The sequence below is a fragment of the Alosa pseudoharengus genome, unplaced genomic scaffold (assembly GCF_046254945.1).
Source record: "Alosa pseudoharengus isolate Yale_2024_CS ecotype anadromous, Long Island Sound unplaced genomic scaffold, YU_APseudo_1.1 YU_APseudo_1.1_scf_18, whole genome shotgun sequence".
Taxonomy (NCBI): domain Eukaryota; kingdom Metazoa; phylum Chordata; class Actinopteri; order Clupeiformes; family Clupeidae; genus Alosa; species Alosa pseudoharengus.
Window position 1 is genome coordinate 2,701,185 of NW_027468650.1, and position 22,500 is coordinate 2,723,684.

Here is a 22,500-nt window from a genome sequence, read left to right on the forward strand (position 1 = left end):
CGTGACAGTTTTGTGTGAAATTGCCCAATAATCACATGGAAGATAGCCACTATAGCCACTCATAGACTGAGTGAAAATCTACAGAAAGCAACTGTTTCACATTAAACTAAATGCCAAGTGGCTGTGGTCCCTACCTAACATAAACAAAGACGATGACGCCAGCATGCCACAGGCCGTATTGTGCTATGAAAACACAGAGCTGTGGGTTAAGGGCCCACAAGTTGCCAAACAGCCCAATGAATCAGAATCAGGTTTTGCTTTAATCAGAAAGAAGAATGAAAAAAACAACATGTACAGTACAGTACAGGCTGCCCCTGGGTATTATGGTCTGTAAATGACAGTAAGGTATTAACTGATGAGTGCTGTCTGCTGAAGTATCACTGCCACTTGTTAACGGTCAGTGTTTCCCACAGAATTGGATTCAATCTGTGGTGGACGGGGGGGGGGGGGGGGTAGGGGGGGAGAGAGTAACCTAGTTGAAATTGAGAAGCAGCTGTTAGCATGCTAAACTCGACATCCAGTATTCTAACGTTAGCTTTGAGATACGGCTTGATTGCATAACTTATGCAGAGTTAACCTGAATGCAGCCGTTTTTAACATATTTGCGCAGCATGGTCACGATGCTAAGCGGATTTAATAGCAATGTAGCCCACCGTCTTCTATGCAATGCTTCTATGTGGCAACAACGATCCTTCAACAATCTTTAGTGTTTTGTTTAGTGTTTTGTTAAATGCTCATGCAGAAGAGGGGCAGCACCGCAGCGGGCTCGTTACGAGAGAGAGTGGGCGGGGCAAGGAAAGGCTGCGTGCGTAAAAAGCGCAGCTCAATGAAAGGATTTGATCTTATCCTTAATTTAAATAGTAGGCTACAACATAGAACATTGATGTGTGGCAGCTGGTTTTAATTTCGTGGCGCCCCGCCACAGATTACTCAACGTATGGGAAACACTGATGGTTACTGTACTGCACTAGACTATAAAGTGATGAGTGCCGTCTGTTGTAGGATCACTGCCACTTGTTAACGGTTACTATACTATACTGTACTACTGGACTATAAAGTGATGAGTGTTAACGGTTACTATACAGTACTGTACTACTGGACTATAAAGTGATGAGTGTTAACGGTTACTATACTGTACTGTACTACTGGACTATAAAGTGATGAGTGTTAACGGTTACTATACTGTACTGCACTGGACTATAAAGTGATGAGTGTTAACGGTTACTATACAGTACTGTACTGGACTATAAAGTGATGAGTGTTAACGGTTACTATACTGTACTGTACTACTGGACTATAAAGTGATGAGTGTTAACGGTTACTATACTGTACTACTGGACTATAAAGTGATGAGTGTTAACGGTTACTATACTGTACTGCACTGGACTATAAAGTGATGAGTGTTAACGGTTACTATACTGTACTGTACTACTGGACTATAAAGTGATGAGTGTTAACGGTTACTATACTGTACTACTGGACTATAAAGTGATGAGTGTTAACGGTTACTATACTGTACTGTACTGGACTATAAAGTGATGAGTGTTAACGGTTACTATACAGTACTGTACTACTGGACTATAAAGTGATGAGTGTTAACGGTTACTATACTGTACTACTGGACTATAAAGTGATGAGTGTTAACGGTTACTATACAGTACTGTACTGTACTACTGGACTATAAAGTGATGAGTGTTAACGGTTACTATACAGTACTGTACTGGACTATAAAGTGATGAGTGTTAACGGTTACTATACTATACTGTACTGTACTGCATAAGTGATGAGTGGCGTCTGTTGTAGGATCACTGTCACGGCTCAGTGCTCCATGGACTTCAGCAGCTTCCCGTTAGACACACAGAACTGCTCCCTGGAGCTGGAGAGCTGTGAGTGCCATCACTGCACACACTCATCACCGCACACACTCACAAAGTGCCATCACTGCACACACTTATCACTGCACACACTCATCACTGCACACACTCATCACCGCACACACTCAGAAAGTGCCATCACTGCACACACTCATCACTGCACACACTCATCACCGCACACACTCAGAAAGTGCACACACTCATCACCGCACACACTCATCACTGCACACACTCAGAAAGTGCCATCACTGCACACACTCATCACCGCACACATTCATCACTTCACACACTCATCACTGCACACACTCAGAAAGTGCGATCACTGCACACACTCAGAAAGTCCCCCTTCGAAAAAGAACTACAGGAATCTTTAAGTATTTTGGGACAACATGGTAATCTTATAGGAATATATTGTACTATAGGAACATTACTGAAGGCAAGGATATTGTAAAGGTATTAAGGAACATTATAGAAATATTATACTATAGAACTTATTATTTGGTTATTTTTCATAAGGTTTCATAACCTTTAGTATGGGATTCTGTGAGTATGAGCCTTTTACTTTACTACACACACTCTGTTCATGATCAAACACTTCACTGCTATCAATGTAATTGTCTAGAAAATACTGGGAAAATCCATGAGTTACAGTAAGAAAATGAATGAGAAAGGACTGGGGGTTAAGAATATGATCTGGGCCATCGCTTTGGCCTCTATATGTCATAACTAGGTATAAGTGGAATGTGCACTGCAGACGTTGTCTTTTTCTGAAATGCATTCTTAGATACCATGTACACTATTTAAAGAGATCTCTGGAAAGCATCCTAAATCCTCTCTCTCTCCTGAATGGCCTGTTGTCTGTTTCCCCTGCGCTTCTGAAGATGCCTACAATGAGAATGACCTCATGCTCTACTGGAAGAATGGCAACGACTCTCTGAGGACCGACGAGATTGTGCTCTCGCAATTTTTCATCGAGGAGTTTCACCCATCCAGTGGAATGTCCTTCTATGGCAGCACAGGTGTTGTGTCTTTGTTGTTGTGTTTGTGTTTATGTATACATATGTTTATGTTTATGGTATTTAACCAACACTTTGTCCTAAGTGACTTACAGTGAGCACTACGTTAGTTAAAAATACTAGTTTCAAATAAGTTGAATGTATTGTTCAGTATATATGAAGAGTCTGCTTCCAAAACGCTATATTCTCCATTTTAATGAATTTTCATTAATATTTTTTATAGTAATTACAGTTGAACTGTAATTGATTTATGTTTACTCAATCAAAACAACACAACCGCAATTTATTTGATATTACCTGAATTACACAATTAAATAACATGACTTTTTAATGTTTTTAAAAAGGAGATATAGATATAATATATTTTATAAAATAGAGATATAATAAAATTCATTGAGATTCAGCGTTTTGGAGCCAAACTCTTCATATGTATTGTGAGCATTGCGTGATAGAGTGTGTGTGTGTGTGTGTGCACTTGTGTGTGTGTGCACTTGTGTGTGTGCACTTGTGTGTGTGTGCACTTGTGTGTGTGCACTTGTGTGTGTGTGTGCACTTGTGTGTGTGCACTTGTGTGTGTGTGCACTTGTGTGTGTGCACTTGTGTTCTCAGGCCATGTGTGTGTGCACTTGTGTGTGTGCACTTGTGTTCTCAGGCCATGTGTGTGTGCACTTGTGTTCTCAGGCCATGTGTGTGTGCACTTGTGTGTGTGCACTTGTGTTCTCAGGCCATGTGTGTGTGCACTTGTGTGTGTGTGCACTTGTGTGTGTGCACTTGTGTGCTCTCAGGCCATGTGTGTGTGCACTTGTGTTCTCAGGCCATGTGTGTGTGCACTTGTGTGTGTGCACTTGTGTGTGTGCACTTGTGTTCTCAGGCCATGTGTGTGTGCACTTGTGTGCTCTCAGGCCATGTGGCTATTCAAGTCTCTGTGGTTTTCCTCTCACTGTTTAGAGTGTGTTTCTCTGTGCTTGTCTTTGCATACAAGGAACTGGTGCCAACAACAATACCCCTTTTTTCTCCCCCCCTCTCTCTCTCTGTTTCTCTCAGGCTGGTATAACCGGCTGTACATAAACTTCATTCTGAGACGGCACATTTTCTTCTTCATGCTGCAGACATACTTCCCCACCATGCTCATGGTGCTGCTCTCATGGGTGTCCTTCTGGATCGACAGGAGAGCTGTGCCGGCTCGAGTCTCCCTTGGTACACACACACACACACACTCTCTCTCTCACACACATACACACAAACACTCACACACACAAACACACATAGTCTTGGAGGAGTATTTTACTCTTTGAGCCGTAAGTCTTTTTTTTCTTCCTGGTTCCTACCTAAGAGGATATAGAAACCCACATAATCTTCCTCCACGTCACTTGCTCTGGCTTTCACATGCAACGCCATCTCCCCTCTCCTCTCCTCCCCCTCTCCCTCCCCTCTCCCCTCTCCTCTCCTCCCCTCTCCCTCCCTCTCAGTAGTGAGTGGAATGTGCTCACACTAGCATTTCTAGCAGCGTTAATCTGACACAGCACAGCATGCTGGCCAGATACCTTGTCCGACTTGATCATTGCTCATACACATTTCTAAATTATTATTATTAGTTAACTAAAATATAAAAAATTTAAAAATATATAAATATGAATTAGTAATAATTATTATTATTACTAATAATCTGACATTGTATTTGACACATTTCTAAATTATACTACTTCTAAATGATTTGGGCCAAGTGTGCCTATCCATGAAATGCCTACAGTAGGATGTACAGGAAGTAAACATACAAAGACAACGGATGCTATAAACTATTCAAGATGACGACTTCTATTGTCTACAAGTCTGAATAAGAGCAGACAACTCGAAATGTCACTGCATTTTAGTAAGTAAAACAGCCATCTTCAGCACTGCTTTCTCAAGGGTTCTTCTAAATAACCCTCCCCACAACTGCCCCGGGTATTACTACATAGCCCTCCTCATACCGCCCCAGGTATTACTACTACATAACCCTCCTTATGACCCCCCAGGTATTATTACTACTACATAACCCTCCTCATGACCCCCCAGGTATTACTACTACATAACCCTCCTCATAACCCTCCAGGTATTACTACTACATAACCCTCCTCATGACCCTCCAGGTATTACTACTACTACATAACCCTCCTCATGACCCCCCAGGTATTACTACTACTACATAACCATCCTCATGACCCTCCAGGTATTACTACTACATAACCCTCCTCATGACCCTCCAGGTATTACTACTACTACATAACCCTCCTCATGACCCTCCAGGTATTACTACTACTACATAACCCTCCTCATGACCCTCCAGGTATTACTACTACTACATAACCATCCTCATGACCCTCCAGGTATTACTACTACATAACCCTCCTCATGACCCTCCAGGTATTACTACTACTACATAACCCTCCTCATTACCCTCCAGGTATTACTACATAACCATCCTCATGACCCTCCAGGTATTACTACGGTGCTGACCATGTCCACCATCATCACGGGCGTGTCGGCCTCCATGCCCCAGGTGTCCTACGTCAAGGCGGTGGACATCTACCTGTGGGTCAGCTTCCTGTTTGTGTTCCTGTCTGTCATCCAGTACGCTGCTGTCAACTACCTGACCACCATTAAGGAGATGAGGAGACGCAAGGAAGGAAAGGTGAATGACACTATGCCTCACACCTGGGGCACACCTGGGGCTAATGCACTATGCCTCACACCTGGGGCTAATGCACTATGCCTCACACCTGGGGCTAATGCACTATGCCTCACACCTGGAGCATACCTGGAGCTAATGCACTATGCCTCACACCTGGAGCATACCTGGGGCCAGTGACGGACTGGGATTAAAAAACGGCCCTGGCATTTTAACCAACCAGCGGCCCACACGGGGACGCGCATGCACACGCGTGCATGTGCCCGCAACACACAGATAACTTCACATGCACGGACATAACACGTTTGTAGCTAACTGAACTCTAACTTTAATATGCATAAAGACTGAACCAAGAACATGGATATATCAATGCACAACTCCAAAAATATGAAATATGAAAATGAAAAAAGAATAGCCTAGAATAGGCTACATGGATTTCTATGCAACGTCACGAAAACATATGCGTGCGCAAGAGGCAGAAAGCACCATAGAACTGCATAGAGCAGTGCTCTCCATGAAAAGAAATGAGTTTTTGAGCTGAAAACTGCACCAATTCTAAATCACGATGGTTAGAGAATGTTCAATATCCCTAAAGGAATGCATGTCTTCGCCAAAAATGACAAAATACGATGTTAATGCAAATGAACGGCAAACTCTGAAATATAGCCTGAAATGAGATGCTATTATCATTAAGACAACAGGGGACCAGGGGTATATAAAAAATTCCGATTGTAGCTTACAGCAGCCGACTATTTAAGTCAAGTTTATAACACTGTGGCACCAGGCCTCCTCTGCCCCACGGCTGTGCGTGAATGTAGGCCTAGTTTTGTTGGTAAATGGGAAACCCATCAGAGCAGCCGCTCCACAAACGTGTCTTAATTAACGTCATGCAGTTAACAAGGTGCGAAGGAGCTTGCTCATCAGCATCCAATTTCATTATAGGACCTTTTTCTCTGTCGCCATCAGCATAAAGGCCTCCAAATTTTCCTGTGACAATCGTGTCCTTAGGCGATTCTTGATGAATTTAGGAGTGGAAAAACTCCGTTTGTATGCCACTTGAGTACATGACAGTGTTATTAGGAATTCATTTGCTAACCATATATAGTTGTAGGCACAGGTAAAGAGGTTTAACTGCCTGGAGAAGGAAATAGCAACAGATTGCACAATTCTTGCAGGTAGCACATTTCTTGCTCACCAGGTTTATTTCTGTATCTTCCTATATCTCCGCGGCATCATCAAAGTCCGACGCTTTGACTGTATACTCGTTTAGAGGAGACTTTTTCAGGCTGTCCCAGTGCGTGGCGAGATGTGTCAATTCCGACTGTAGATTTTCAGCCGTAGCACCTTCACTGAATTTAAGCAGACATTCTCTTATGTTTCGAAGTGCATTTGGGGGCAGTTTATTAGCTTTTATAAGGGGAAAATTCCGAGGATCAAGGCATGCTAGATCGGCAATTCCCCATGCTGAAGGAAGTAGACGCATTCGGTTTTTAAATTCCCAGAAGTCATTGCTTCATGTAGCCTAACTTTTGTAAACCAATAATAAAATAAAAGATGCAGGCAGCATATTTATTGTATTCCAATTTCAAACAATGCACTTTTAAATCATTTGATTGAATAAGGTTACAAAAGAATGTAGACTGATGTAAATATTGAGGGTCACCATGACTGTAGTGTAGAGACTCATGTCTGGTATAAATACTGATCAGTTTCCATCTATGTCAGAGAAAAAGGGAGTTAGAGATAAATGGCTTATTCGTAAGCCATGTAACACTATTGATGCTTGATAGTGGGCCGAGAGATATTGTAAAACCGTCTTTACGATAAATGGGCCGCACAAACCCGACAAGCATGCCGCTCCGTGATTGGACGGCCCACGAGGGGCCGCGGCCCTTCTGGCATCTGCCCAAATGCCAGACCGTCCAGTCCGTCACTTCCTGGGGCTGAGGGGCTAATGCACTATGCCTCACACCTGGGGCTGAGGGGCTAATGCACTATGCCTCACACCTGGAGCTGGAGTCATAAACAGGCCTACATAAACACAGGAGTCATAAACAGGAGATACATACACACATAAACACAGGAGTCATAAACAGGCCTACACATAGGAGTCATAAACAGGCCTACACATAAACACATAAACAGGCCTACACATAAACATACACAGGATTCATAATCAGGCCTACATATAAACACACAGGAGTTAGTGTTGCGCGTGTGACGGTGTGTGTGTGTTAGTGTTGCGCGGTCTGTGTGTGTGTGTGTGTGTGTTGTTATATGTGCCTCAGTGTTTTGCCCGGTCTGTGTGTGTGTGTGTTGTTATATGTGTGTCAGTGTTGCGCGGTCTGTGTGTGTGTGTGTGTGTGTGTTGTTATATGTGTATCAGTGTTGCACGGTCTGGGCGTCTGGGTCTGACCGAAATTAAGCGGTCACCCGCGGTTATGAGTCATAAAATTTTTTTTTTAATGATATTCGGGTCATTTGCGGGCAGGTCAGTTAAAATTAATTAAATATATATTTTCTACAAATACTTAAAGTATCCAAGAAGGCTAGCATCAATACAGTAAAGCATCAATACAGCAAAGTCAACAGTAAAGAAGCTAAAGACGTGAGTTAAAATAATAAAGACACCCCTTCAGGAAAAGCGATATAGGCTATGGGAAATATTGGGAAAAGTTCTTAAAGAAGATGACAGTAGTACAAGTTATGGTCTATGTAGGCCTACTTCTTGCGAAGCCATTTAAAAGTATGACAGCCAAAACGGGCACAACCAACATACAGTAACTCGTCACAAACGAGGCACTTAGGGTTGCCACCTGTCCAGGATTTTCCTGATTGTCCAGGATTTTCATGGTCTGTCCAGGAAAATAAAAATAAAAATCCTGGACACTGAATGACATTATTTGTTTTTATTCCACATAAGCAAAAAAGCAGAACCTAATTATGTATTCCCCTATACTGCCCCCAGGTGTCCACAACTAAAAACTGTTGAAAATATAACAAAATAATAAAGGTCTGCTATTAAATAAAGCAATTAACTAAACAAATAACTAGAAATTGTCATTCTTACTAATTTTAGCTATACAATTGTCGCTTAGAATGACGTTTTTTATCTTGGGTTAGATGTGCGAAAGGCGCCGTTGCTTACAAACAAAAAGGTCGATTGGATGGTCAAAATTTTTGTCAGACACAGGTGGCAACCCTAGCGGCACTGGTAGACTAGCTCTCCCAGCCAAACCGAGTAAGTGCAATTCTCAGACCTCAAGCAAGCAATAGATAGCTTTATATACTGACCTGGACCAGCTTTTTTAGACTAGGCACAAGAATGACAAGTCGCTCAGTAAAATAATGATACTTTGCCACCTGCCCACGTTGTAACTTGTAGCCTACAGTCGTGAGCAGGCGCCTGCAGGAATAAATGTTATGGCACAGATACACAGCCATATACCGGTATGTATAGGTTCGCGCATGCATAAAAGTTACCTTAGTTCTTTGTGTTTGTGACTTTAAACAGTGGATGTGCTTTAGTAAAGCTTTGTGCTTCATTCAGCATTTTAAACCAGTTCTTACGCTAACGTTTTGACCAGCAATGTATCTCTCTTGCCTACCTTGCCTCACCATTTCTGTTTTTCGAAAGAAAGATGTATGTCCATGGCCTTCACATCTTATCTAATCCTTGGTGCTTGCGCTCTTATTCTCATTCTCTCCTGCGCAAACATTATGTCCTGCATGCCTACTGCGTGTAGTTCTACTGCATAAAGTTTCGCAAATAAATTAGTTTGTTTTACAGAAATGGCCTACTGTCACATGTGAAAATAATATCGTAACGTTGCCATTTTGACGGGGTCAGGTGGGGCGTGAAAATTCCTTACCTCCAGAGTGGGAAATGACAGAAAGAGAACAAATCAAATCAAATACAATACAAAATGTCAGAGAAGCATCAATAGGACTGCTGCTTCAGTGTGGGCTGTGTCCTGTAGCATCAATAGGACTGCTGCTTCAGTGTGGGCTCTGTCCTGTATTACTGTAATCTCCACACAGCTGACCTTCAAATGAAGTACATTTAAAAATGAAGTCTATGTAAACAAACCGACCACATATTATGACTCCACTGATGACGAAACAGAATTTGTTCCCTGCATATGCACCCAGTTATTTGCACCCGTTAAGCTAGTTGTTCTCCTGGAAGCTCATAGACCACTTGTGTCATGGTACAAGTAACTCTGCGAACAATTCAATCCCCGTTTGTGACACAGCATTCTGTTTCTCGTCCTTTAAGCCGCCCTCCTTCGACGCCACCCAAACCATGGCTTTCGATGGCTATTACCTCGAGGCAGACATCGAGCTCACCGACTTCTCTTCCATGCCGACCCTTTCGGCGGACCCTCCGGGCTTCCCCACAGACCCTGCAGCAGACGTTCCCCCTGCGACGGGCACGCGGCTGTGGAAGAGGCGGCCTGTCCAGCACTACATCGACTTGGTCATCAGCAACAGCTACCTGATAGACTCCTACTCCAGGATCGGCTTTCCTTTGGCTTACCTGCTGTTCAACATCATCTACTGGAGTGTTTATTCATGAACACAAGTGTCTGCACCAATCCTGGAGGTGTAGGTGTGTGTGTGTGTGTGTGTGTGTGTGTGTGTGTGTGTGTGTGTGTCTGTGTGTCTCTACAGGAATCCTGTTCTCTCTGAGAAGATGGTTTTGACTCATTTAGCGGGCATGCACAGACATGTGCACACTCACGTACACACACTGAACCCACACGTACTCACACACAAAGACACACAGGGATACACACATATGCAGACATATTGCAGACACACACACACACACACACACACACACAGATTTACACAATGAAATTCATGGTTTGAAAAATTGTCTGGCATAAATGTATTTGCATTGATATTTACAGATTGAAAGCTGGTACAAGTTAAATCTACATGTAAAAGATATATTTATTAAATCTGTTGAAGGAAGCATCACCATCATCATGAGATGTAAAATATAATAATTATTGGGGTGTTTTACACTCTATAAAAAATAGATCACTATTTACTGGTTTATGTCTTAAAATCTACATTCTTAAAAATGTGAAAAACACATTAGAATGAAAACCACATATTAAAAATGAATCTAAATGAAGTCATCTAACATTTAGGATTGAATACATGACAACAGCATTATTATTGTATATTTTGTCCATGCCATCATATGTTGTATGTGGTACATGGACATACTAAAGTAACTGAGACGTTGATTAAATAACAGCATACTGTATGCTCTCAGCACTGTTATGGGAAGGAATATTAGATGCAATACAGCAATCGTCATCACAAACGTGTAGTTGGCTCAGGTGACACTTGAAAGGAAATGGAACCTACTAGCCAAAGCCAACTGGTGCTAAACTGTTCAAAAGTGCTGTGATGCAAATGTACTGTCATAGGATTTAGCAGCTGTCTATAGTTACTACTTTAGTAACTTCCTATTGTTACTACTAAATTTACTGTCATAAAATGTATCAAGATGACAGCTGTTGATAATTATTTCCATGAAGCATTTTCAACATGCTGATAAACATTTCTAAATCTACAGTAGGATGTAGCAACATACAGTATGAGCTTTGGCTTACTTCATTTGACCAAGACCTTCATTTATACCTTGAAACCTTCATTTAAAGCAGGAAATCATTGCCGAGGAGTACCATAAACGAGTCCCTCATAAAAGAAAAAGCTCTAAAAGACACGTCAATCCAAACAGCCTTTGTTATCTGGAATGAGTTGGATACCACTTGAGTCTCAGTTGTTTCACAAGTTGTTCCAAGTTGTTTAGGCCGATATTTGTTTAAAAAAACTCAACTCCTTCCACTCTTCACATATTAGTGTACAATAAATTACTGGAGACCAATGAAAGGACATTTGGGCATTACGAGAGGGACCTTGCATTAAATGTCTACAATAATTTATAAATGGTCATTTACAAAGCACAAACAACATAAGGCAAAAGCTGAGCCATTTTCAGTGACTTTCTAATTTTCAGTGACTGTCAAGCCTTGGCCGGGGCCCGTGTCCAGAACGTCAGAGCTCAACAGTCCCTGGCCATCTGTGGACCAGACGCTTCTCTGGGGGTTTGAAGGTCAGGACTCAGGCTTCCAGCAGTCAAGACGATAATACTGTTCCTTGGGCCGAGTGGGAAATGTATTTGGCTAAAGCTCACAGCAGTCCACAGTGAGTGAGAAACCTTTGCATCGGACGTATACTTCATTTAAAAATGGTGAATACTCCCATTTCACATTTTCTGAATAAGAACATTATTCAAGTCGATGAATGCGATACAAGCGATGAGCCTGAAGGTCATCTGGGTCACCTGAAGGTCATCTGGGTCAATCCAGTCCCATCACTCCCGTCTTCTGGAGCGATAGGGATTGTTGATCTCATTGAGGACAACATCGCCATTTGTGTCTTCCAAAGCTGTGATCAAACTGTCCTCGAATGGGGAGTCTTTCATGACACACACAGACACACACACACACACGCACACGCACACGCACACGCACACGCACACGCACGCACACGCACGCACACACACACACACACACACACACACACACAAATACACAATTTATACAAACTGTATTTCTATTTGCCCTGAAACCTTGTAGGAGGAAAAGGGAAACAAGGGGAAAAAACAAAGAAAAAAGAAAGAAAGAAAGAAAGAAAGAAAGAGAAGGAAGAGAAGGAAGAGAAGGAAGGCAAAGTTTGATTTTACTCACGGATGCCGTTAGATTGTTCTAGAACATTGCTGGTCATAGAGGAGTTCCTGGAGGTTCTCTGGGTCAGGGCAGAGTTGGAGGAGTGGACAGAGGAGGTGGTGGCCAAGGATGTCTTCTTTGTGTTGTTCTGAGTGGCCGTTCGGCTCCAATCTGCAAAAGCAAATAAAAGCCAAATATTATTATGTTGGTGTCATGAACATGTGTGCGTGTTAGCGTGTTAGTGTGTACGTGTTTATACTGCCATGTGACTTCATAGTCTCACAGTGCCCCACATAAGAAGGCTACACAAAATTCCTTTCAACAAGTTGTGTATGTGAGTATATATGTATATGGGCAGTTCCAGCGTTATGGATGTGACAATTGGACTCATATTGGTAAACAAAATGCCTTAGAGTGGGGGCAAAATTAGTATCAGTGAATTAATTTGCATAACTTTTAATGTAACCTATGTCCTCTGAATACTGAGAAATCCTCAAATTTCATATAATCAATTTCATCCTAAGAATACAAGGCATTATATCAGCGTTATGGATGTGACATGAAATGGACACACTTTTGTGAGAGATTACAGGTATTCTAAAAACTCTGTGAATTTTGAAGGAAACTGCCGAAACTATGATATATGTAGCATGAAGGAGACTTGAATGAACACAAAAAGTGTGTTTTTGAAACTATGCGTCATTTTTGTAATGCATTATGTAGGAAAAACTGGCGTTATGGATGTGACGGTTTCACGTTATGGATGTGACGTGTCTGAACCAGTCCTCGACAAACTACATAAAACACATAATTAAGTAGTGAATTTTTATATGAAACAATTGAAATAGTAATCATGAAAAACTAGCGATGAAATTATTGCTTCCTCAGTGCCCACTAAGATCAACAGGAAGAATCAGGACAATAAGTCATTTAAAATATAAAATATATATACATATATTTTTTTACCGTCATCAACTGAAACACCAGGGAACATGTATATACCTAGCCCTATAACTAGCCCTACCTGAACCGTTGCACCCAAGATGACAAAATATTTATGGTATGTTAGTCTCAAGAGCCCACATCAACCTAACCCATACCCACTCATTTGTGATTTGCACACATAAAGTACATGCACGCGCACGTGCACACACGCACACACACACACGCACGCACGCACAGTCACACACATACAGACAGGCAAGCACACACACACACATAAACACATTCAGACAGGCAAGCACACACACACACACACAAACACCCACCCACCCACATGAATGCAGACACATGAACTCACACACACAGGCACGCATACGCATGTGCACACACAGACACACACACACACACACACTCTTATAAACAAAAGCAAACTCACATATGCACACACTCATTTACATGCACATGAGTTGCAGGAGTAAGAGATGGAGACAAATTGACAAGCATGATTTATTTTTGCGAAGAGAATATGCAGGACTGAGAGGCGGTCATATTGTGTACTGCTATGCGGTACATCTAGTTTATTGCTGTCGTTACTAATGTTACTCTGTGGGTATTAGCTACAGAGGACCTGACACTTCAAATGCTGGCATATCGCGTCACATTTAAAATGAAACTGTGTTAAGCAGACGTGAGCGGCAGGCTGAACAGATCTGCAACAGAAGGTTGCTATGTTAACTCCAGCTGCAAAGTCAGCCATTTTCACCAGCTAACACGATAATTCAGTTACTGTACAACAACAGTATGACAGTTACAGGAAGATAATCGCTCAGATTTTCGTTATTAGGCCACTTGAAAATAGGCTATGGCTAGGCTAATCACTGGAGGTATTTTAATATTATGTTTGTTTTGCTAATAGTTAGGCAAGGCCTCCTTGTGGTTTTGATCAACCTAATAATCTTTGAAATGTCAATTGTAGGCCTAAACACTAAGGTGAAATGCGTTGAAACTGACATGCCACTAGAACAGACGTTTTATCGGCTTTGAGGTATAACAAAGTCTCCAGTCTTGTAAATTCACATTATGTAACATCCATAACGTCACATCCATAACGCACCATTAAAGGTTTTAAAAGTAAGAAAGGGGCACAATTTGGTCATCACACTTTACATTGATATAAATCAGCTTTGCACAGACACTATGGACATTGTCGCATCAACACTGTATGTGTAGCATAAACTTTTCCTATAAAACGTTATGGATGTGACATGGCCATGGAACTTGCTGACTTAAAAACAAAAGCCTTACAAATGTAAGGAGTTGTGCTCTTAAAGGCAAGCTGAGCATAGACATTACTCTACCATTCCCTTGTCAATCTGGAATTTGTCAAATGACACAATTTGTTTGAACCTTGGGTCCATTTATCCACTTTTTAAATATGTATAATATTACCATGTGAAAAAATGTTGTTTCTGTATGGTTGCACACCATATTTATGATGTAAAAAGAGTGTAATTCTCCATCAAATTCAATCAGATCAGTTACAAACAATAAAATATAGACCTAAATGAAGATTTTAACAACAGTTCTATTTGCGTATGCACAACTTTTTTTTTCCATGTTAAGGATGACCTTTGCATGGAATTGCCCATATATGTGTATATGTGTGTGTGTGTGTGTGTGTGTGTGTGTGTGTGTGTGTGTGTGTGTGTGTGTGTGTATGTGGAGACATACCTGAATTCTCAGGAAGCCGTAGTCTACCACAGCACAGGTAAATCCTCCACTGTCTGCGAACATTATCCTTCAATGCACAGTGGAATACAAATATGAAGAACCCTGGAAAGAGACAGAGAAATCATAATGCCAAATCAAAAAAAAAAAAAACAACAACAACACTAAACAACTAAACAAACAAACCCCTGAATGTGTCCGTGTGTCTGTGTGTGTGTGTGTGTGTGTGTGTGTGTGTGTGTGTGTGCGCATGTGTGTTGCATACCTTGCAGAGAGTTGAAGATGGCGAACAGGTACATGAAGGCCAGGTTGACGGGCCCCCAGGCGAAGAAGGCGAAGCCCCAGGTGAGGCCCAGCAGGAAGGTGAGGCCGGCGATGCTGCGCAGGTCTTGCAGGTGGGAGCGGTGCTGGTTGTTCTGGGGGTTCTGCCGCTTGACCCGGTTCAGCTGCACCATGACCACCACGAACATGGACATGTTCAGCACGAACACCAAGCAGAAGTACGCCACCACGCCCACATAGAACGCAATTTCATTCCTGAACCAGCAGCTGAGAGAGAGAGAGAGAGAGAGAGAGAGGGAGGGAGAGAGAGAGAGAGAGAGAGAGAGAGAGAGAGAGAGAGAGAGAGACACAGCATTCAAAATAAACCACCCTGAACAGAAAACAAGTCTGAACGGGAAATGTGTGACAAAAATACACAAAAAAAGATTGTAAAGGGGACACTTACAAATCATCTGTAGTCCCATCAGCGTACTTCCCGTAATTGACAAGGCCATAGTTATTTTTATCCACTGCGATTACGATGATCACAACAGGGAGGGGAATGCCTGCAATATTACAACACACAAAACACAAACCCGGTGAATAAAACTTGAATAAATTTGAATCTTGACAATAAATAAGCATGATGTCATTGATTATACTGTGTTGCTCTTACATCTTAGTAGTGTGGTACACATCGGAGTGTCTCTTCCACTTTAGTAAGCGGTAAGAAGTTAAAGTGTAACTCCAGAGTAAAAACAACCTAGGTTCTATTTACGGTAGTTAACAACTTCAAACGTCTGATTGAAAGCAAAATTACGTTCATTGGTGGCGTTTTGAGCAAAACCGTTTATTTGCATTATCACGGAATGGGCTTACAGTGATGCTAACCGGGCATGGTGCCACGTTGCTATTTTATACCCCTAACAATGCTCAAAATATAACTACACTTCTGTGGTAGTGTGGTGATGAGGGTTTCTACAGACAAACTTTGAAAGTGTACCGAGAGGTTATAACAAGACCTATATCTGTAGGAATATAGCAAGACCTATATCTGTAGGAATATAACAAGACCTATATCTGTAGGAAGAAAATTCCATGGCGTTCTGGGGGTCGTTTCTAGAAAAGTTAGCAACGACGTTGCTCAACCACCATGGTACGACGCAACTTGCGACCAAACAACGACACTGTTACACCTGTTTCCAGAAAGCATCGTACCTGTGTCGCAATTCGCTACCTCCTACGTTCGAACACCATAGTTCCAACAACGTTGTTGATGATGCAGCGATACATATCATTGGTGGAAACAGTGTCAACGTGTAATACCCCACCCCCTAGAAATTTTCTGTCACGGCCTATGTCGACATGTTTCTAATCTAAACTGAGTGATAAATGCTGGTATTGTCATTGCCATCAGCCAAAACCTAAACCTATTGCAAGCATATAAAACAGTTAACTTAAGCAGACCAATATGAGTCATTATTTGTGTTAAATATCTATGTGTTGGAAAAAATATATAGCCTGGACAAATATCTGGGTATCCCATAGGTTATCAACTGTCTCGTGGCTTAACGGCAGCGCGTTGGTGCACTGCGCTCTCGGCTGGAATTCGCATCCTATCTCTTCTTTTCACCTCTGAGTAAGAGTAGGCCCTCGAGACACAACAATAGGTTTTGACCATACATATTTATGTATATAGTTACTCTACATCGAGAGACCATAGGTACAATACATCAGTCAAAAACAATTGAATCTACGTGTCACACAGTTCACCTGCAGGTAGCGAGAAGCAAGAGGACAATCTCACATCATAAGAAAATCGAACCTACAACGTTGGGATAATAAGTCATCTGCTTTAGCCACTACACTATTTAACACTACTGTTGTTAGGGACTGTGAAGATTATAATACTAAAAGCAAGGCAATACTTTAATTAACATAAATAGCAAGAATGAGCCAAGTAGGGGAGCAGTGTCTTAATCAAAATTAAGCTACAGGATAGATCAATCATTGAGTCACGAGACTTGATTTTTGGTTAGGCGCTCCGGACACCAACAGGAACTACCAAGGAACGACACAAGTGCGACTTGCCTAGGGGCAGTAATTCAAACGACCAAACTTTGCGTCCTTGTTTGCGATTGAGAGTTCGAACTATCCTTTCTAGAAACACCAAATCCAAGAACGATGGAGCGTACTACCAAGGTTGCGACGCAAGTTAGAAAACGACGATTTCTAGAAACGACCCCCTGGTCCAGTATCGTGAAATCAGTGGGCACGTTTGATCTTGTAGCACTGCATGTATGAATGTATGAATGTCTGTCCATAGAGCCTGCTGCTGGACCAAACTGAACTGCAAACCCTTTGGCCAAACATGCACCTATGAACATTTTGCTTCTTACTAAAGTCAAAGGGGCAATCCTGTGGCATGCTTGCAGAAGGAGTCAGCATGACTGCAAACCCGAATGAAAACATTGTCTGGCTCCGCCCTTCTAAGTACTTCCGCTCAATTTTCCCTTCAGTACGTCGTCTGGGTCTGTGGTATATTCTCTGGTTTTCTCCTGCAAAAATCTGCAGGTTCAATCAGCGAACAGAAGGAGTGGCTGAGAACGATGGCGTTGAGGTCGTGCGCTAGTTTGAGCCAGACATACGTCACAACCAAACGTTAGCGATTAGTTATGGCAGATCCAGAGTGGCTCTGGGCAGATCCAATAGTTTTAAACTTCAACAGAGTACCCGCCTTCAAGGAAGTTAACGCTTGGCAATGGTAAGTGGCCAGACTCTCTGTACATTATGAAATGTGCGAGAGTCTGGTAGGACCAGGCTAATCCCCCCCCCCCACACACACACAAAATAAAAAAATAAAAAAATAAATGCAAATCAAATGAAAAAGGAGCCTGCAGACGGTGCGGTGAACTCACCCCAGCCCATGAGGGAGAACTTGAGCATGTAGTGGGACACGTAGTTGTTGAACACCTTGACGATGGCCAGGTACATGTGCAGGGCCTCCAGGGCCATCCAGGTGAAGGAGGCCAGCAGGAAGTAGTGCAGGAAGAAGGCCGTGCTGATGCAGAGGCCCACGGCGTCCGGGTAGAGGGCCAGCCACGAGTCCAGCAGGAAGCCCAGGTTCAGCAGCAGCAGCGCAAAGCACAGCTGGATCAGGATCTTGGACGGGATGTCCCGCCGGAGCTTCCTGTGGGGGCAAGACGCGGGGTGAGGTCACACTCATGCATTCCTTGCCATTGCTTTCAGAAACAGAATCAGAATCAGCTTTATTGGCCAGGTTTGCGTAAACAAACAAGGAATTTGACTTTGGTTAATCTTTGCTCGCAAAGTACAACACTGACTTAATACCCTTAACATATAAGAATAAAAAACATAAAAGAATACAAAGCAGAACAGTAAGAATGGAATGAAGAGCAGGAGAATATGGAATATGACCCAGTGTTAGGGTACAAACACCTGCCCTAATTAAAATGAGGGGCAAAGTGCACAGTGTTTTGGGCATGAACTCAAGCTATCTTTTTTATTTTAGTATATATTTTTGGGGTTTTATGCCTTTAATTGACAGGATAGTGGAGAATAACAGGAAGGGAGTGGGAGAGAGAGTTGGGGTGGGATCCGGAAAGGTCCACGGGGAATTGAACCCGGGTCGCCAGCGTACAGTGCAGGCCCCAGCTAGTTGGGGGGGGAATTGAACCCGGGTCGCCAGCGTACGGTGCAGGCCCCAGCTAGTTGGGGGGGGGATTGAACCCGGGTCGCCAGCGTACGGTGCAGGCCCCAGCTAGTTGCGGCACGGCTGGGGCCAGAACTCAAGCTATCTTGTGGCATCATGTGGGAGCACTGATTTGGCCCACCTGTGTTAGTGTTTAGGATCTTGCTCATGGTATTGAAATAGCAGATGGATTTTGCCTCGTTATTAAATTAGCTTTGGTTAGACTTAAGACTTTGCACCTTGCATGTCATTTAAATTAGGGTTTCCAACGTGAACCAGACTGAAATGTGAGCCCGATCCATGGAGAACTTACTCAAATGATATGTACGTGAGGAGGGTTATGGCGAGGAAGATGGCGGAGACTCCACAGCCGATGTAGGTGATGAAGGACAGGATGGTGGCCTGTAGGCGGTCTGTAATGCCTTCTCCGGACAGATCCTGGAGCGTAAAATAAGGAGAGAGGTCAGCAGGACTATAGTGTGTAGGCCCTTGCCCCGTCAACGCTACGCTAACCAATGTGAGACCAAATCTCAGCATCTGCATTTCTGAGCCGGACCCAGATGATCATTAGCCTGGCCACGCCCCCACCTAGATCTCTTTTCGGGGAGATACTAATCTGGAACACCATAGTGAAATCAGAAGTAGCTGTGGTAAACTGTAGCTGCAACGCCTGCAAACATCAAAAATTGCAGTCGTAAGAATGTGTACATTTATTTACATCAAAGGTAGGCCTACATACATGGTTTCCTGATTGCCTGATAGTGTTTATTGTCAGTTTGTAAAGTTTAGACGTTACAAATCCCTGATCATGTGTAAATGTGTTATGTGAGTGGGTAGACAGACACGTCACAGGGCAGACCTGATATCAAATATCACGGCAGTAACAGATATTTTGCAGTTGTTGCGGACATGTTAGTTTTCTGGTGCTTATTTGAGGCTGTGAAATGATACTTTCAGCACGATAAGAATGACAATGCTTCAAGTAATATATATACATTTTGAAGGAAAAAATAAAATGTTTGTTTATGTAAAGCATGTTGTAATGTGAAAGATATTCATATTTCAAATCCAGGTTAATGTATTTTTCTTTCTATCATACTCTCTGTAGCTCAAATCAACACTACATTATTCTATTGTTGACTGATTCCACTGTGTCTTCTTTGTTCATTGTACTTTGTTTTCACCCAGTTTTTCTTAATCTCAGAGGCCACTAGCAGCTAAAGAGGATTAGCTTAGCGCCCGTACCAAGAGGACAGCAAAGCTGGTGAGATGATTGCAGCTGCAAATGGTTTGGTTCTTGGTAGTGTTCTTCACTGAACATCCCTCAGAGTTCCAGCCCCCGGAGTCTCCTAGCAGAGGAAGGTGAGGGGGTCAAGGGAGGTGATAAATTCACTCAATTCAATATTATTTATATAGCGCAGAAAGAATTGAAATCGTCTCAAGGCGCTTTATATATTCATCGGCCTTTGAATACATCATAGGAATGGTATTATAACACAAATTCCAATGCTTCCACTGAGAGAATTTCATTAAACTGAGAGATCCCCATGAGGGAGATGTCGGACTGAAATGAAAGTTGGTAGGAATCTTACAAAAAAAAAAAAAAAACTAAAAAAAGAATTACCATTTTTGCTGAAGTCCCAGAATGTGCAGACAGCTGTGGCATTTTCCTGAGGTAGGGAAAAGACAGCATCGGTATTAAGATTAGACACATTGGAAACACACACACACACACACACACACACACACACACACACACACAGACACACATACACGCACGCACACACACGCACGCACGTGCGCACACACGCACACACACACACACACACCCACACACACATACACATACACAGACTGGGGAAGGAGAACTGTATGAGCTGAGACAACTTTACCGGAATGGGCTGGTCATTGTTTAGAATAATCTCCACGTCTTCTGTGAGGTTACTGATGGACAAGTTGGACACACTGGCACTCAAAATACGGCTGTTGAGCCTCAACTGGAACTGGTCCAGAGCTTGGTCCTGTAAAAACCATAAACGACAGGCATACAACATGGTACTGTAAAACGAATAACTGAGAAAGAGAACGAGAGAAAGAGAGAAACCGAGAGAGGAGTGCCAGACAGACAGAGAGACACAGATAGAGAGAGAGAGACAGACACAGGAAACAAGATAAAGGACAGCAGAGCATAGACCAGTCACCTGAAAGAACGTGGTCTTGGAGTAGAAGCTGAACTGGACTCTGGAGAACTGCTTCAGCTCCTGAGGGCTCAGGTGCTGCGTCAGGGAGGGAGGCAGAGAGACCATGCCCAGGTCCCCAGCGTCCAGCGTCGACTCCCTCTCTGATCGTTTACTCCTGCGTTCACTCCTGACCTTCGCTCGGGTACTCTGGTGTAGAGATGACCAGAGGAATGGAACATAACCCAAATGGGTAACACTTTACTTGACAGTATCGACATAAGAGTGATGAACACATGACAGTCATGACACATGACACATGACACATGAAACCTAACCCAAACCCCTAATCCTAACCTCTAACCCTAATCCTATAACCCCAACCCTAACCTTAACTCTAAACCTAACCCTAATCCTAACCCTAAGCGTTATGTCATAAACGTTTATGACTTGTTTATGACACGTTCATGACAGTGTCACGTCACTCTTATGTCGACACTGTCAAGTAAAGTGTAACCAACAAAGGTCATGTTGCCGGCCTCTGATCCATGAATGGTGAGCTACAGTGGTCAGTCTGGGTTGATGTTACTCCGTACCTGTTGGTTTGCGATGATGAATACCCCGCCATTGAAATTATTCCCATCTACCCTTGTTGTGGATAACACCAGTGAGGCGGCTTCAATTGTCGTGCTGTCTCCCTCGATAAGCAGCTTCTGACCCAGAGTATCAACAGCGTGGATTATCCTGGAGAAGAAGGAAATAGACAAATTCAGTCATCAGCAATGTCATCAGGCAGGGCTGTAATTTGATTGGCTGTTGAGCTCAGATGTCAACAGCCCTTTGCCAGAATTCCAGACAGCACTTGTAAGGCTGTTGTGTATCTATGGGGATAAACAGAAAAGTTCCATTCAATGTGCTTCATTAGCATGACTGTTCCGTGTACAAAAAAGTGTACAAGAAACTTCTTTATTTTCAAAAATCTCTGTTAGCAACAATCTGTGTGTGTGTGTGTGTGTGTGTGTGTTTATGTTTATGTGTTTATTGTTTTGTCTGTTTTGTCTATGTATTTGAGTATGATATGTTGTTATGAGACACGCAACAACCATATGGATTTCCTCTTGTGGGATAATAAAGTTGACCTTAACCTTCATTTATAGGCATACATACAGTGAGGGAAGCAACATGAGACGCACGTGACCTTGATATATAGGGATATATACAGTGAAGGACAAACATGAGACGCACCTGTTTGATGACGAGCCCAACGTGCTGGCAGAGGCGCCTAGCAGGTTGCTGATGACGGACAGCACAGCCCGGCCCACCTCCAGACTGATGTTGGGGCCAGAGAGGATGCCCTCCAGCTGGTCCAC

The 22,500-nt window shown here is 42.7% G+C and overlaps 2 protein-coding genes across 3 annotated transcripts in view; one reads left to right on the forward strand and one right to left on the reverse strand.

The window, feature by feature from the left end:
- Nucleotides 1-10,137, forward strand: part of LOC143131563 (gamma-aminobutyric acid receptor subunit rho-3) — a 16,787-nt gene extending 6,650 nt beyond the window's left edge. The window contains exons 5-9 of the mRNA XM_076291202.1: nt 1,804-1,886; nt 2,756-2,893; nt 3,935-4,087; nt 5,368-5,561; nt 9,838-10,137. Of these exons, the coding sequence (XP_076147317.1) occupies nt 1,804-1,886; nt 2,756-2,893; nt 3,935-4,087; nt 5,368-5,561; nt 9,838-10,137 (868 nt within the window). The remainder of the gene's footprint in view (nt 1-1,803; nt 1,887-2,755; nt 2,894-3,934; nt 4,088-5,367; nt 5,562-9,837) is intronic.
- Nucleotides 10,138-10,227: 90 nt separating this feature from the next.
- Nucleotides 10,228-22,500, reverse strand: part of adgrg2a (adhesion G protein-coupled receptor G2a) — a 58,383-nt gene continuing 46,110 nt past the window's right edge. Inside the window, exons 23-35 of one of the 2 annotated variants that reach the window (XM_076290055.1) lie at nt 22,376-22,500; nt 21,727-21,874; nt 21,155-21,340; nt 20,846-20,974; nt 20,578-20,623; nt 20,199-20,302; nt 19,267-19,391; nt 18,160-18,431; nt 15,708-15,807; nt 15,246-15,529; nt 14,984-15,085; nt 12,332-12,481; nt 10,228-12,059 (exon numbers count right to left, since the gene is read on the reverse strand). The exon at nt 22,376-22,500 is cut by the window's right edge and continues 113 nt beyond it. In XM_076290055.1, the coding sequence (XP_076146170.1) occupies nt 11,956-12,059; nt 12,332-12,481; nt 14,984-15,085; nt 15,246-15,529; nt 15,708-15,807; nt 18,160-18,431; nt 19,267-19,391; nt 20,199-20,302; nt 20,578-20,623; nt 20,846-20,974; nt 21,155-21,340; nt 21,727-21,874; nt 22,376-22,500 (1,875 nt within the window). In that variant the 3' untranslated portion in view covers nt 10,228-11,955. The remainder of the gene's footprint in view (nt 12,060-12,331; nt 12,482-14,983; nt 15,086-15,245; nt 15,530-15,707; nt 15,808-18,159; nt 18,432-19,266; nt 19,392-20,198; nt 20,303-20,577; nt 20,624-20,845; nt 20,975-21,154; nt 21,341-21,726; nt 21,875-22,375) is intronic. The other variant, XM_076290057.1, reaches the window with a different exon arrangement.